We start from the raw sequence: 15,000 nt of genomic DNA, 5'->3' as shown, positions 1-15,000 counted from the left end.
TTTTTTTTTTTTTGTAAACATTTTGCTTTTTCCTAACTCCCCAAAGAGTCTAAAAAACTAATTCTTCAAAATGCTGCAAGTCAGTAGCTGGTTTAGGTCATTTGCAACATTTTGAAAACAACCTAGGTTACAGAATTTGCTTTCTGGTGTCTCTAGGGAGAGTGGGACAAAACATAATTTTTACACAAAAGCAAGAGATGTCCCTTTAACTCGAAAGGCTGCGCTAAGTGAATGTTTTCTGTACAGTAAATGTGCATTACAAAAAAACACAGCTTAGACCAGGGTTTAAATATCTCAGGAACTAATGAGCCATGATGTCCTCAGTGCCGACCACCTCGACCACCTTGTATATCTGTACAAAACATTTGACCGGCTCCTTAACCCCTTAAGGACCAAGGCCATTTTTCAATTTCTTTCCCTTAAGGACCAGGGCTATTTTTACATTTCTGCGGTGTTTGTGTTTAGCTGTAATTTTCCTCCAACTCATTTACTGTACCCACACATATTATATACCGTTTTTCTCGCCATTAAATGGACTTTCTAAAAATACCATTATTTTCATCATATCTTATAATTTACTATAAAAAAATTATAAAATATGAGGAAAAAATTGAAAAAAACACACTTTTTCTAACTTTGACCCCCAAAATCTGTTACACATCTACAACCACCAAAAAACACCCATGCTAAATAGTTTCTAAATTTTTTCCTGAGTTTAGAAATACCCAATGTTTACATCTTCTTTGTTTTTTTTGTAAGTTATAGGGCCATAAATACAAGTAGCACTTTGCTATTTCCAAACCATTATTTTTCAAAATTAGCGCTAGTTACATTAGAACACTAATATCTTTCAGGAATCTCTGAATATCCATTGACATGTATATATTTTTTTTTAGTAGACATCCCAAAGTATTGATCTAGGCCCATTTTGGTATATTTCATGCCACCATTTCACCGCCAAATGCGATTAAATACAATTTTTTTTTCACTTTTTCACTAATTTTTTCACAAACTTTTGGTTTCTCACTGAAATTATTTACAAACAGCTTGTGCAATTATGGCTTAAATTATTTTAAATTAATCTCTGGGATCCCCTTTGTTCAGAAATAGCAGACATATATGGCTTTGGCGTTGCTTTTTGGTAATTAGAAGGCTGCTAAATGCCACTGCGCACTACACGGGCGCGATCCGATATAGATCGCAGTTTGCGGCGCAAGCGAGGGAACCCACGTCGCCCGCAGTTTCAGCTCGCAACTCGAGCCATCCAATATGCGGCGCCGTCACTTGCTAAAGTGGCGCAAGTCTCACAAACCAGCGATGTCCAGAAATCTGCGTAAGTACAGATTTTTGGAGTCGCCAGTGACTTGCGCCACGTTAGAAACTGCCGGCGCCTATAAAACCTGACTAAAGTCTAAATAACCCGCACTGTCTAACACGCCTCCTAAACATAGCCCGACACGTCTAACACGCCTCCCTAACATAGCCCGACACGTCTAACCCTCTATCCGCTATCCCCCCTCACTATCCTAACAATAAAAAAGCTATTAACCCCTAAACCGTCGCTCCCGTACCCCGCCGCAACCTAATAAAGTTATTAACCCCTAAACCGTCGCTCCCGTACCCCGCCGCCAGCTATATTATATCTATAACCCCCTAAAGTGAGCCCCTAACACCGCCGCCATCTATATTAAAATTATTAACCCCTAATGTAAGCCCCTTACACCGCCGCCATCTCTATTAAAATGATTAACCCCTAATTTAATCTACCTACCCCGCCGCCAGCTATATTATCTATATTAACCCTAAGTATATTATAGTTAATATAGGTATTACATTATATATATTAACTATATTAACCCTAATTATATTAGGGTTAATATAGTTAATATAGTTACTATAGTATTTATATTAACTATATTAACTCTATCTAACCCTAACACCCCTAACTAAATTTATATTAAATTAATCTAATTCATTTATAAACTAAAATATTCCTATTTAAATCTAAATACTTACCTATAAAATAAACCCTAAGATAGCTACAATATAATTAATAATTACATTGTAGCTATGTTAGGGTTAATATTTATTTTACAGGTAAATTGTTAATTATTTTAACTAGGTATAATAGCTATTAAATAGTTATTAACTATTTAATATCTACCTAGTTAAAATAATTACCCAATTACCTGTAAAATAAATCCTAACCTAAGTTACAAATACACCTACACTATCAATAAATTAAATAAACTACAAACATCTATCTAAAAATACAATTAAATTAACTAAACTAAATTACAAAAAAAAACAAACACTAAATTACAAAAAATAAAAAAAAGATTACAAGATTTTTAAGCTAATTACACCTATTCTAAGCCCCCTAATAAAATAATAAACCCCCAAAATAAAAAAATTCCCTGCCCTATTCTAAATTTAAAAAAATTCAAAGCTCTTTACCTTACCAGCCCTTAAAAGGGCCTTTTGTAGGGCATGCCCCAAAGAATTCAGCTCTTTTGCATACAAATACAATCCCCCCCCCATTACAACCCACCACCCACATACCCCTATTCTAAAACCACCCAAACCCCCCTTAAAAAAGCCTAACACTACCCCCCTGAAGATCTCCCTACCTTGTCTTCACCACACCGGGCCGAACTCCTGATCCGATCCGGGCGATGTCTTCCTCCAAGCGGCAAAGAAGGATTCTTCCTCCGGCGACGTCTTCCTCCAAGCGGCAGCAAAGTCTTCATTCTTCCGGCGGCATCTTCAATCTTCTTTCTTCGCTCCGCCGCCGTGGAGCATCCATCCCAGACGACGACTGAACGACGAATGAGGTACCTTTAAATGACGTCATCCAAGATGGCGTCCGCCGAATTCCGATTGGCTGATAGGATTCTATCAGCCAATTGGAATTAAGTTAGAAAAATCTGATTGGCTGATTGAATCAGCCAATCAGATTCAAGTTCAATCCGATTGGCTGATCCAATCAGCCAATCAGATTGAGCTCGCATTCTATTGGCTGATCGGAACAGCCAATAGAATGTGAGCTCAATCTGATTGGCTGATTGGATCAGCCAATCGGATTGAACTTGAATCTGATTGGCTGATTCAATCAGCCAATCAGATTTTTCTAACTTAATTCCGATTGGCTGATAGAATCCTATCAGCCAATCGGAATTCGGCGGACGCCATCTTGGATGACGTCATTTAAAGGTACCTCATTCGTCGTTCAGTCGTCGTCCGGGATGGATGCTCCGCGGCGGCGGAGCGAAGAAAGAAGATTGAAGATGCCGCCGGAAGAATGAAGACTTTGCTGCCGCTTGGAGGAAGACGTCGCCGGAGGAAGAATTCTTCTTTGCCGCTTGGAGGAAGACATCGCCGGAGGAAGAATTCTTCTTTGCCGCTTGGAGGAAGACATCGCCCGGATCGGATCAGGAGTTCGGCCCGGTGTGGTGAAGACAAGGTAGGGAGATCTTCAGGGGGGTAGTGTTAGGCTTTTTTAAGGGGGGTTTGGGTGGTTTTAGAATAGGGGTATGTGGGTGGTGGGTTGTAATGGGGGGGGTATTGTATTTGTATGCAAAAGAGCTGAATTCTTTGGGGCATGCCCCACAAAAGGCCCTTTTAAGGGCTGGTAAGGTAAAGAGCTTTGAAATTTTTTTAATTTAGAATAGGGCAGGGAATTTTTTTTATTTTGGGGGTTTATTATTTTATTAGGGGGCTTAGAATAGGTGTAATTAGCTTAAAAATCTTGTAATCTTTTTTTTATTTTTTGTAATTTAGTGTTTGTTTTTTTTTGTAATTTAGTTTAGTTAATTTAATTGTATTTTTAGATAGATGTTTGTAGTTTATTTAATTTATTGATAGTGTAGGTGTATTTGTAACTTAGGTTAGGATTTATTATACAGGTAATTGGGTAATTATTTTAACTAGGTAGATATTAAATAGTTAATAACTATTTAATAGCTATTATACCTAGTTAAAATAATTAACAATTTACCTGTAAAATAAATATTAACCCTAACATAGCTACAATGTAATTATTAATTATATTGTAGCTATCTTAGGGTTTATTTTATAGGTAAGTATTTAGATTTAAATAGGAATATTTTAGTTTATAAATGAATTAGATTAATTTAATATACATTTAGTTAGGGGTGTTAGGGTTAGATAGAGTTAATATAGTTAATATAAATACTATAGTAACTATATTAACTATATTAACCCTAATATAATTAGGGTTAATATAGTTAATATATATAATGAAATACCTATATTAACTATAATATACTTAGGGTTAATATAGATAATATAGCTGGCGGCGGGGTAGGTAGATTAAATTAGGGGTTAATCATTTTAATAGAGATGGCGGCGGTGTAAGGGGCTTACATTAGGGGTTAATAATATTAATATAGCTGGCGGCGGTATAGGGGGATTAGATTAGGGGTTAATAATTTTTATATAGGTGGCGGCGGTGTAAGGGGTCAGATTAGGGGATAGATAAGGTAGATGACAGCGGTGTAAGGGGTTCTAATTAGGGGATAGATAAGGTAGATGGCGGCGGTTTTAGGGGCTCACAGTAGGGGGTTAGTTTATGTAGATGGCGGCGGGGTCCGGGAGCGGCGGTTTAGGGGTTAATAACTTTATTAGGGATTTCGGGGGGGGGATCGCGGTTGACAGGTAGATAGACATTGCGCATGCGTTAGGTGTTAGGTTTATTTTAGAAGATCGCGGTTGACAGGGAGATAGACATTGCGCATGCGTTAGGTGTTAGGTTTATTTTAGAAGATCGCGGTTGACAGGGAGATAGACATTGCGCATGCGTTAGGTGTTAGGTTTATTTTAGCAGCCAGTTTAGGGAGTTACGGGGCTCTAATAGTCAGCGTAAGGCTTCTTACAGCTGCTTTTTGTGGCGAGGTGAAAATGGAATAAGTTTTCTCCATTTTCGCCACGTAAGTCCTTACGCTGCATATTGGATACCAAACTGCGCTGGTTTGGTATACCTGCCTATAGCCCAAAAAACTACGGGCGACGGCAGAAATATACGCGCGTAACTTCTAGGTTACGCCGTATATGTGATACCAAACCCGCGCAAATATTGGCGTCGCCGGCTTTTGCGGGCGACGATTTTTATCGGATGGACCCCCACGTGTATTATGCCCAGCAGTGAAGGGGTTAATTAGGGAGCATGTAGGGAGCTTTTAGGGGCAATTTTAGCTTTAGTATAGTGTAGTAGACAACCCCAAGTATTGATCTAGGCCCATTTTGGTATATTTCATGCCACCATTTCACCGCCAAATGCGATCAAATTAAAAAAAAACGTTACATTTTTCACAATTTTAGGTTTCTCACTGAAATCATTTACAAACAGCTTGTTCAATTATGGCACAAATGGTTGTAAATGCTTCTCTGGGATCCCCTTTATTCAGAAATAGCAGACATATATGGCTTTGGCGTTGCTTTGTGGTAATATGAAGGCCGCCAAATGCCGCTGCGCATCACACGTGTATTATGGCTAGCAGTGATGGGGTTAATTATGTAGCTTGTAGGGAGCTTGCAGGGTTAATTTTAGCTTTAGTTTAGAGCTCAGCCTCCCACCTAAAACATCAGACCCCCTGATCCCTCCCAAACAGCTCTCTTCCCTCCCCCACCCCACAATTGTCCCCGCCATCTTAAGTACTGGCAGAAACTCTGCCAGTACTAAAATAAAAGCTATATTTGGGCTTTTTTTTTTTTTTTTTGGCATATTTACATATGCTGCTGTGTAGGATCCCCCCTTAGCCCCCAACCTCACTGATCCCCCACCAAACAGCTTTCTAACCCACCCCCTCTGCCTTAATGGGCGCCATCTTGGGTACTGGCAGCTGTCTGCCAGTACCCAGTTTAGTAACAAAAGTATGTTTATTGTTTTTTTCATAGCCCTTTTCTGTAGTGTAGCTCCCCCCCCCCCAGACCAACCCCCCACCCCTTCCAGAACCCTTAGATCATCATTTATTTTGTTAAATGTTTTTTTTTTTTACTTTTCTTAACTTTTTTTTTTCTGCAGTGTAGCGGTTCCCTCCCGCTCCCACCCCGTGCACGCGCCCGCCCGCCGCCCCCTGTGCACGCGCGCGCTCCCGTGCGTGCCCCCGCCTGTCCCGCGTGTGTATAATTATAACTGTATTGGTTATGCAAAACTGGGGAATTGGTAATTAAGGGATTATCTATCTTTTTAAACAACAAAAATTCTGGTGTTGACTGTCCCTTTAATATTCTTGCTGGTTCCTAATTTAGAAATAATGTGTTGCCCCCTTACTCCATAAGGCTCTTTGGTGTAGATGTCTGTGACTCCAGCTAACAACGAATGACCTTGGTGTGCCACAGATATAAGGACATAGAGTGTCAGTGACTGAGGCTGGCCGTTGGTGTGAGACGTGAACTTGTTACTATATAGAGACGCAGGATACAGAGGGTCAAGTCTGCAATGAGTGGGGAGAGGATGTTTTTCAGATTCTCAGGAAACTGTGCAACATAAAATGCATCCGACTGACACCCACAGCGCTTAACCCCTCTCACTGCTGAACCACAGTGCACCTGCCAGTGAGGTGGGTGCTTGTACATGGAACAAGGCTCTGGGGCTCACTGCCCCCTCATTGTGGAATTCTCACATTAGATTGTAAGCTCTTGGAGTCAGAGATTTAGCACATTTTTATAATCACATGCACTGTGCATCTTTACACGCACTGTGCAACTCATATTCTTCCTATTATCTTCTGTGGTCTCTCTTTTATGTCTGTCTTTTAACTTTCAAACATATTCTGGTATGCACAGAACAATAGAATGTGATCTATTTACAGTAAATACACAGTATAATACTTTATAAAAAAAATGAATATTGCATATATTGTTTTATTACATGTTTTCATGTATTTTTAACTTTTAACTTTTTTTAAATAGATATTCCTATATAAATATCTGTGCCTATATAATCATGTATATATATATAAATATGTATTTAAGAAAAAATAGAATATATTCTGCTATATGAAGAACATTGGAATGTGAAATAATCATATTTTCATGTCGGGTTAGCATGCAAGTGAAAACTGTTTACTTTCAAAAGCTTACTTCTAGTGGAGTTAACACTCAAGTGGGAACATTAAAGGGACAGTCTAGGCCAAAATAAACTTTCATGATTCAGATAGAGCATGTAATTTTAAACAATTTTCCAATGTACTTTTATCACCAATTTTGCTTTGTTCTCTTGGTATTCTTAGTTGAAAGCTTAACCTAGGAGGTTCATATGCTAATTTCTTAGACCTTGAAGGCCACCTCTTTTCAGAATGCATTTTAACAGTTTTTCACCACTAGAGGGTGTTAGTTCACGTATTTCATATAGATAACACTGTGCTCGTGCACGCAAAGTTATCTGGGAGCAGGCACTAATTGGCTAAACTGCAAGTCTGTCAAAAGAACTGAAATAAAGGGGCAGTTTGCAGAGGTTTAGATACAAGATAATCAAAGAGGTTAAAAGTATATTATTATAACTGTGTTGGTTATGCAAAACTGGGGAATGGGTAATAAAGGGATTATCTATCTTTTAAAATAATAACAATTCTGGTGTAGACTGTCACTTTAAATACCGCTCCGTTGGTAATCTGTCCCTTAATTTGGTGAACTGGCATCTTTAAATGCGATACCTCCCAACATGGAGAGGCTGGTGCCTTAGTCAGGGAGATCTAGGGGTGGAGTTATGGCAAATTAGGGGCAGAGACATGTCACACTATGAGTTGGATGGAAGGTGTGTGGGGCTGGGCGTGGCTTTGCCAGAGGAACAGCAGACAGTGTTCCATTAACAATAATATAAAAGCACTGTTGAGAGGCCTGGAATCTCCTGCAGTTTACAGATTGGATTGAATAATATAATATTTAATATGTTATGCATATTGTGTGCAATTTACATTGCGTTTGAGCTATATAAACTGTCAGTGGGCGTGGTCATTACTGCCGTACCTGCTTAATTGTTTGCACTGCTACAACGTGTCCGTAGAAAATCTGCATCCCCCCTTTCTCTCTTCTTTACAGTAATGATTTGAAAAGAAAACATTCCTGTAACATTTCCAGTCTGTACAAGTTAGTTAATTTAATTTACATACAAGGCGGGTAATGCTCATTGCTTACTGCAATATGAAGATATTTAAAGAAAAACAGGAACTTATTATGTTTGTTAAGAAATTTCCACCAGTTGATTTGTTATTTCTTTAAATATCATACATCCACCCTCTCTCCCTTTCATGTATGTGAAATTCTCCATCCTGGTTGCGTGTTTAAAATGTGTATTATTTTCCTGGTGCTTGTGTCTGTGGATGATTCCTGTTGGCACGGATGTGTACAGGAAGGTACAATTTACTTATAGTGAGAGAAAGCCTAATATCTCAGCTTCTAAAGAGACAGGACTTGCAATCTGAACAGCATGAAATTACAATATAAAGTGCAAAAAAAAGCATGTGTGTAGCTACCAATCAGCGTCTGCTCCTGAGGCTACTTAGATATGCTTTTTAACAAAGGATACCAAGAGAAGGAAGTACATTTGATTATAGATGTATATTGAAAAGTCTCTTAATATTGCATGTTCTTTATTAAAGGGACACTAAACCCATTTTTTCTTTAATGATTCAGATACAGCAGCACTTTTAAGCAACTTTCTAATTTACTCCTATTATCAATTTTTCTTCATTCTCTTGCTATAATTTAGGTTCTGAACCAAAAATGGGCCAACTCCTAAGCTTTGCATTCCTTCTTTTTAAATAAAGATAGCAAGAGAACGAGGAAAAATTGATAATAGGAGTAAATTAGAAAGTTGCTTAAAATGGCTGCTCTATCCGAATCATTAAAGAAAAATATGAATTTAGTTTCCCTTTAAAGAAAAAAACTGTTACATGTAAATTAGTTAAATGCTTTATTTTGCTTGCAGATCTTTGGCAATGCAGTTTTTGTTTTGGTGTAAAAATTGAGCTTGCGCAACACTGCTTAGAGATGCAGAAAAGCTAACGTTTGTAAAATGCTACAAATTACCAGCTATGTGATTGCTTAGAGCAGTGGCCAAGCTAATTTACTGATAGGCCTAATTAGCCACAATTAAGGGAGATAAGATAAACATACCAGCAGGGTTTTAAAGTAAAAAATAATAAAGTGACTAATTTGAGTGTTTTTTAAAGCATTTATTGTGTACGTAGGTCTCTCGTAATCCATACTTAAATAAACATAAAAGTGCAAAAACAAAATGCTCTGTTATACACATTTTATTATTAAGCTATTGCAAAGAGATTAAGCACATAGCTAAAGGCTGCTCCAAAGCAGCAATGCACTACTGGGAGCTAGCTGGTGATTGGTAGAAGCACACACTGCTGCTCTGGAGATCACTAGATTAATTTGAGTTATACTAGATTAGATGATTACTAATTTGCATTGTGATAGCTAAGTCTCTATTTAATAGATTTTATATGGCTGCACTGGGAAAGGAATAGAGTTTTGACCCTCCCCAAAGAGCTTACAATCATGTTGTATAATGGGAGACCTTGCCACAAGGAACTAGCTTACAATTGAGTAGTGTAATGGGAGACCCTGTTCCAAGCAGTTTACAGTATAGTGGTATAATGGTAGAACTTGTCCCAAGAAGTTTACAATTTACTGGAATAATAGGAAACCTTTTACTAAGGAGCTGACAATCTAGTGGCATAATGTGACACATTGACCCAAGGAGCTTACAGTCTAGGGGTATAATGGGACACATTGACCCAAGGTGCTTACAGTCTAGGGGTATATTGGGTGAAATTGACCCAAGGAGCTTACAGTCTAGGGGTATAATAGGACACATTGACTCAAGGAGCTTACAGTCTAGGGGTATAATAGGACACATTGACCCAAGGAGCTTACAGTCTAGGGGTATAATAGGACACATTGACCCAAGGAGCTTACAGTCTAGGGGTATAATGGGACACATTGACCCAAGGAGCTTACAGTCTAGGGGTATATTGGGCGAAATTGACCCAAGATGCTTACAGTTGATAGGAGACCTTGCCCTAGGGTATAATAGGGCACTCTGCTCCAAGGGCCTAATGATATAATAGGAAACTCTAAGGAGCTTACAATCTATTAGTATAATGAGATATTGAAATTCAGTATATATATATATATGAGAAAATTCATATTTATAAGTAATAGTTTAAAATCTAAAAAATAGATTAAATACTGTGGCTCTATTTACCCAGCAGTGATTGCTGTTTTGGAGCCCCCTCTTTTCAGGCTCCCCTGAAACAATAGATAAGTAGCAGAGGTCTTAAGACCGCTATTCCTGAACCTGTCCGCCACCAATCGAAATTATCCTGATCCGATGATTGACAGCCCCTGCTAGTGGACGATTGGCTAACAAACAAAAAAACCCTGTAATATATATTTTTAAATGATATTTGTTAGATGCAACAAAGATAATAATTTAGTTTTGTTGCTCCTTTAAATGCTATAGAGAAAACATTTTATGTGCTCTTCCAAAACCCTCAAAAAAATTGATCTGGTTAATAAAGAACAGAACTAAAAGCCACTGAACAGCTAGACATGCAGTAAGTATATTTTTTGTAATGATTGGCTTATTTTTGTACCACATTCAGCAGATGTGTCCATTAAAGAGTTAAGCTACTGTGACCCTGCTTCCTTCACGGCTGCTGCGGTATCATGTGTACACTGAACCTTTCTAAATTAATCTCTCAGACGGATGTGGAGGTTAGATACAGTGTGTGCAGGGACTGTACAGGACAGTGTGGGAAACAAGACACATCAGAGTTGGTCCAAATCACCTCTCTCTTTCTGCCTCATGTTTAGTGAATCCGACACCCTGAGGTTAAGACACTGACAGACACACAAGAGATCTGAGACCTCCTAGAGCAAAACTCTGACCAAATAAATGCCTCCACCAGCTCATCTATGGACCACTCAGGTAGGTTCACCTACAGATCTAACGAACTACAGAAAACATACATATTACAGTGGGATGTCATGCACTGAAGAAAAAATGGTCAAGTAGAAAGAAGGAAGTATTTCTTTAGAGACAGGAGTGGGTTCAGACAAGAGGGTGTGAAAGTTACTAATGTATTTAATAAATGTGTTGGAAGAGGCACAAGTTAACCAGAAATATTAAAGTTGAGTATTAAATTGAGAAAAAAACAGGAGAATCAAATGTTGAAAAGGAAACTTAGATATGAGGAGATAGAGTCTTATTTGGACAACATGATGGTCCAATTTGGGGAGGTAGGTTGGTCTGATCTGCAGAGGAAGGGGAATTTGATTTGAAGGAAGAGGTGGGCCTGATCGAGTGCACAAGGTAGTGTACCTAAAGGGAGATATGGGTTTTATCTTAGTGAGTCTAATATAAAACAAATCTTTCGATCTAGGAGACAGGTGGATCTGGTCTGTAAGGTCAGGTGTGTCTGATCTGCAGGGAGGTCTGATCCCTGAAAAGAGGAAAATATAATCTGGGCACGCAAGTCTGATTATGGTGTGACCTGATCATACAAATGTCTATTTTGGTGGGACAGGTGATCTTGATTTTGGGACACATACAAGTCTGATTTGTGGACCAGGAAATCTGATTAGAGGAAGGGCTTTTCATTTGGACCTAACCTGAGGCTGATTCAGTGAAAGTTAAGTAATTCAGATCATCTGATCTGAAAGTACTAGTAGTAAGAGCATAAACTGAATGGGAAGAACATGATATCTATGGCAAAAGGATCTAATCTTTAGGGACAGATGGATGAAGTCTGTAACACAAAAATGTGCAAAATTATAGGAGAAGTGGGTCTTATAAAGAGGGGTAAGAGGTCTGATCTTTAAAATACAGTCAGGCCTGTGATTTAGATAGATGTTCTTTCTGTGGGTACACAGGTAGGTCAGTTTGGCACACAGAAGCATGACAACTCTATTTATTAACAAGCAGCATTTTAGCTATGCTTTTTAATTGGGTTTGTTAGTGACACCAGACACTAATTTGGTAAATAAGTGCTGTCAGATAATTTATTCTGAAATAAGACAGGAGTTTTATGTGTCCCCTTATTTTAGGGACCGAGGCTGACATGGTCCATCAGAAAGTGCAAGCGATCCTACGAGGACTGGATGGGCATCAATCTGACCATGGTGAGAGAAATGGTCAACATACAAGGGAGAAAAGAGGATAGGAGAAAGACATAAGTGAATGGCTGGAAAGAAAGGAATATCACAGAGACATCAGTGAAGATAATCTGTTTTATATATATATATATATATATATATATATATATATATATATATATATATATATATATATTATATATAAATATATATATATATATATATATATATATATATATATATATATATATATATATGGGGAGAGAATAGACTTTGCAGTTCAAAAAGAGGAAAGTGAAGGAGGATGAAGTTTGTAGAAAAGAGAGAGAAGTGAGAGGTGATTAGCATCCAAGAAAAAGAAGGAAGCTAGGAGAGGAGAGGAAGTCAGTTAGGGAGCAGGAAGAAAATGAGAAGTTGGAGAGAGAGCTGGGAGAAGAAGAGTAGTCAGTGGGGGAGCTGGAAGAAGAAAAGAAGTTGGAGAAGTAGCTGGGACAAAATTAAAAGTGAACGAGGGAGCTAGGAGAAAATGAGAAGTCAGTGAGAGAGCTGGGAGAAAATGAGAAGTTGGAGAGAAAGCTGGGAGAAAATGAGAAGTTGGAGAGAAAGCTGGGAGAAGATTAAAAGTTGATGATGGAGCTGGGAGAAGATGAGAAGTCAGTGAGGGAGCTGGGAGAAGATAAGAAGTTGGAGAAGGAGCTTGGACTAAATTAGAAGTGATTGAGAGATCTAGGAGAAGATGAGAAGTCAGCGAGGGCTGGGAGAAGATGAGAAGTTAAAGTGGGAACTGGGAGAAGATGAGAAGTTGGTGAGGGAGATAGGATAAGATGAGAATTTGGTGAGGAAGCTGGAAGAAGATGAGAAGTTGATGAGGGAGCTGGGAGAAGATGATAATTTGGTGAGGAAGCTGGGAGAAGATAAGAAGGGAGCTGGGAGAAGAAGAGAACTGAGTGAGGTAGCTGGGAGAAGATGATAAATTAGTGAGGAAGCTAGGAGAAGATGAGAAGTCAGTGAGTATAATGTGAGAAACTGAGAATTTGGTGGTTAAGCTGAGAGAAGGTTAGAAGTTGGTGAGAGAGCTGGGAGAAAATGAGAAGTTAACGAGGGAACTTGGAGAAAATGAGAACTTGGTGAGGAAGCTGGGAGAAGATGAGAAGTTGATGATGGAGGTGGAAGAAGATAAGAAGGCAGTGAGGGAGCTGGGAGAAGATGAGAAGTTGGAGAAGGAGCTTGAACGAAATAAGAAGTGAGTGATTAGCTAGGAGAAGATGATAAGTCAGTGAGGGAGCTGGGAGAAGATAAGAAGTTAAAGTGGGAACTGGAAGTAGATGAGATATTGGTGAGAGAGCTGGGAAAGTATCACAATTTGGTGAGGGAGCTGGGAGTTTAATGAGAAGTCAGTGATGGAGCTGAGTGAAGAATGAAGAGTGAATATGGGAACAAAATTATAGAGTGGAGGGTGAAAAATGATTGAGGGAACTGAGAGATGAGTGGGAGAAATTGATGTATCTGAGACAGGGTGGATGAGAGGCAGCTGGGAGAAGAAAGAAAGTGAGAAGAAAGCAGAAAGGAAAGCAGGGTGTAGGACTGAATAGATAAATAGTAGGAAAGAAAAAGTCATGCTTTAATGCTGTGACATAATATATAGGACCTATTTATGTGCCCAGGAATGCTGAGATGGACATTGCACAAGAGCCTTGACAGGAACCCCAACAGCTGCAGCATTATGGTGTCCGTCTTGATCAAGGAGCTGGAAAAGGTACAAATAGCATAAAAACAAGTGTGTTTTTAGCCTTACCCATTAACATATCTGTAGGTTTGTGGTAAAGGAGCTTACACATATTAAATAGTTCTGCATAATTATTTTACATCTACAAACAGGCACAAATGGTTTGGCGACTTGGTTGTATGAGCTCATCACACACTGGCCAACAGATGGAGCTAAACCTTAGTTAAATATAAGCAGGAAAAAAACATTAAAAATGTTAGTCAAAGACTTAAGAGTTTAAGCTGAGGAACGTGAGCTGAATGGTTGTTAGTATAATGTTATTGTTGCTTTGGTCACAATTTAGTTCCTATGAAAAATTTGTATTTAAGATTCAGTATGTCTGCTCCTCATGTGTGTAGTGAATGTGTGTATATTGTGTGTGTAGTGTGTTTATAGGGTATGTGTGTGTGTGTAGTGAATGTGTGTATATTGTGTGTGCGTGTGTATGTAGTGTGTGTGTGTGTAGTGAATGTATGTATATTGTGTGTGCGTGTGTATGTAGTGTGTGTGTAGTGAATGTGTGTATATTGTGTGCGCGTGTAGTGTGTTTATAGGGTATGTGTGTTTGTGCGTAGTGAATGTGTGTATATTGTGGGTGGTGTAGTGTGTTTATAGGGTATGTGTGTTTGTGCGTAGTGAATGTGTGTATATTGTGGGTGGTGTAGTGTGTTTATAGGGTATGTGTGTTTGTGCGTAGTGAATGTGTGTATATTGTGGGTGGTGTAGTGTGTTTATAGGGTATGTGTGTTTGTGCGTAGTGAATGTGTGTATATTGTGTGTGCGTGTAGTGTGTTTATAGGGTATGTGTGTGTGTGTAGTGAATGTGTGTATTGTGTGTGTGTGTGTGTAGTGTGTTTATAGGGTATGTGTGTATGTGTAGTGAATGTGTGTATATTGTGTGTGTGTGTGTGTGTGTATGTAGTGTGTTTATAGGGTATGTGTATAGTGTAGTATATGTGTGTGCGTGTAGTGTGTTTATAGGGTATGTGTGTGTGTGTAGTGAATGTGTGTATTGTGTGTGTGTGTAGTGTGTTTATAGGGTATGTGTGTATGTGTAGTGAATGTGTGTATAGAGTGTGTGTTTATAAAGTATGTGTGTA

At 38.7% G+C, this 15,000-nt stretch overlaps 1 protein-coding gene across 7 annotated transcripts in view; it reads left to right on the top strand.

Moving 5' to 3' along the window:
• PIK3R6 (phosphoinositide-3-kinase regulatory subunit 6) overlaps window positions 1-15,000 on the top strand; it is a 176,255-nt gene that overhangs the window by 52,045 nt on the left and 109,210 nt on the right. For 3 of the 7 annotated variants that reach the window (XM_053709964.1, XM_053709942.1, XM_053709923.1), the window contains exons 2-4: window positions 10,855-10,969; window positions 12,088-12,162; window positions 13,781-13,891. In XM_053709964.1, the coding sequence (XP_053565939.1) occupies window positions 10,937-10,969; window positions 12,088-12,162; window positions 13,781-13,891 (219 nt within the window). In that variant the 5' untranslated portion in view covers window positions 10,855-10,936. Of the gene's footprint in view, window positions 1-6,432; window positions 6,582-10,854; window positions 10,970-12,087; window positions 12,163-13,780; window positions 13,892-15,000 lie in introns of those variants that run through there. The other 4 variants (XM_053709973.1, XM_053709952.1, XM_053709956.1 and 1 more) reach the window with 3 other exon arrangements.

This window comes from Bombina bombina, chromosome 1 (genome assembly GCF_027579735.1).
Source record: "Bombina bombina isolate aBomBom1 chromosome 1, aBomBom1.pri, whole genome shotgun sequence".
NCBI classification, from domain to species: Eukaryota; Metazoa; Chordata; class Amphibia; order Anura; family Bombinatoridae; genus Bombina; species Bombina bombina.
The sequence above is the reverse complement of the archived record's forward strand: the minus strand, read 5'-3'. Positions and strand labels throughout refer to the sequence as shown.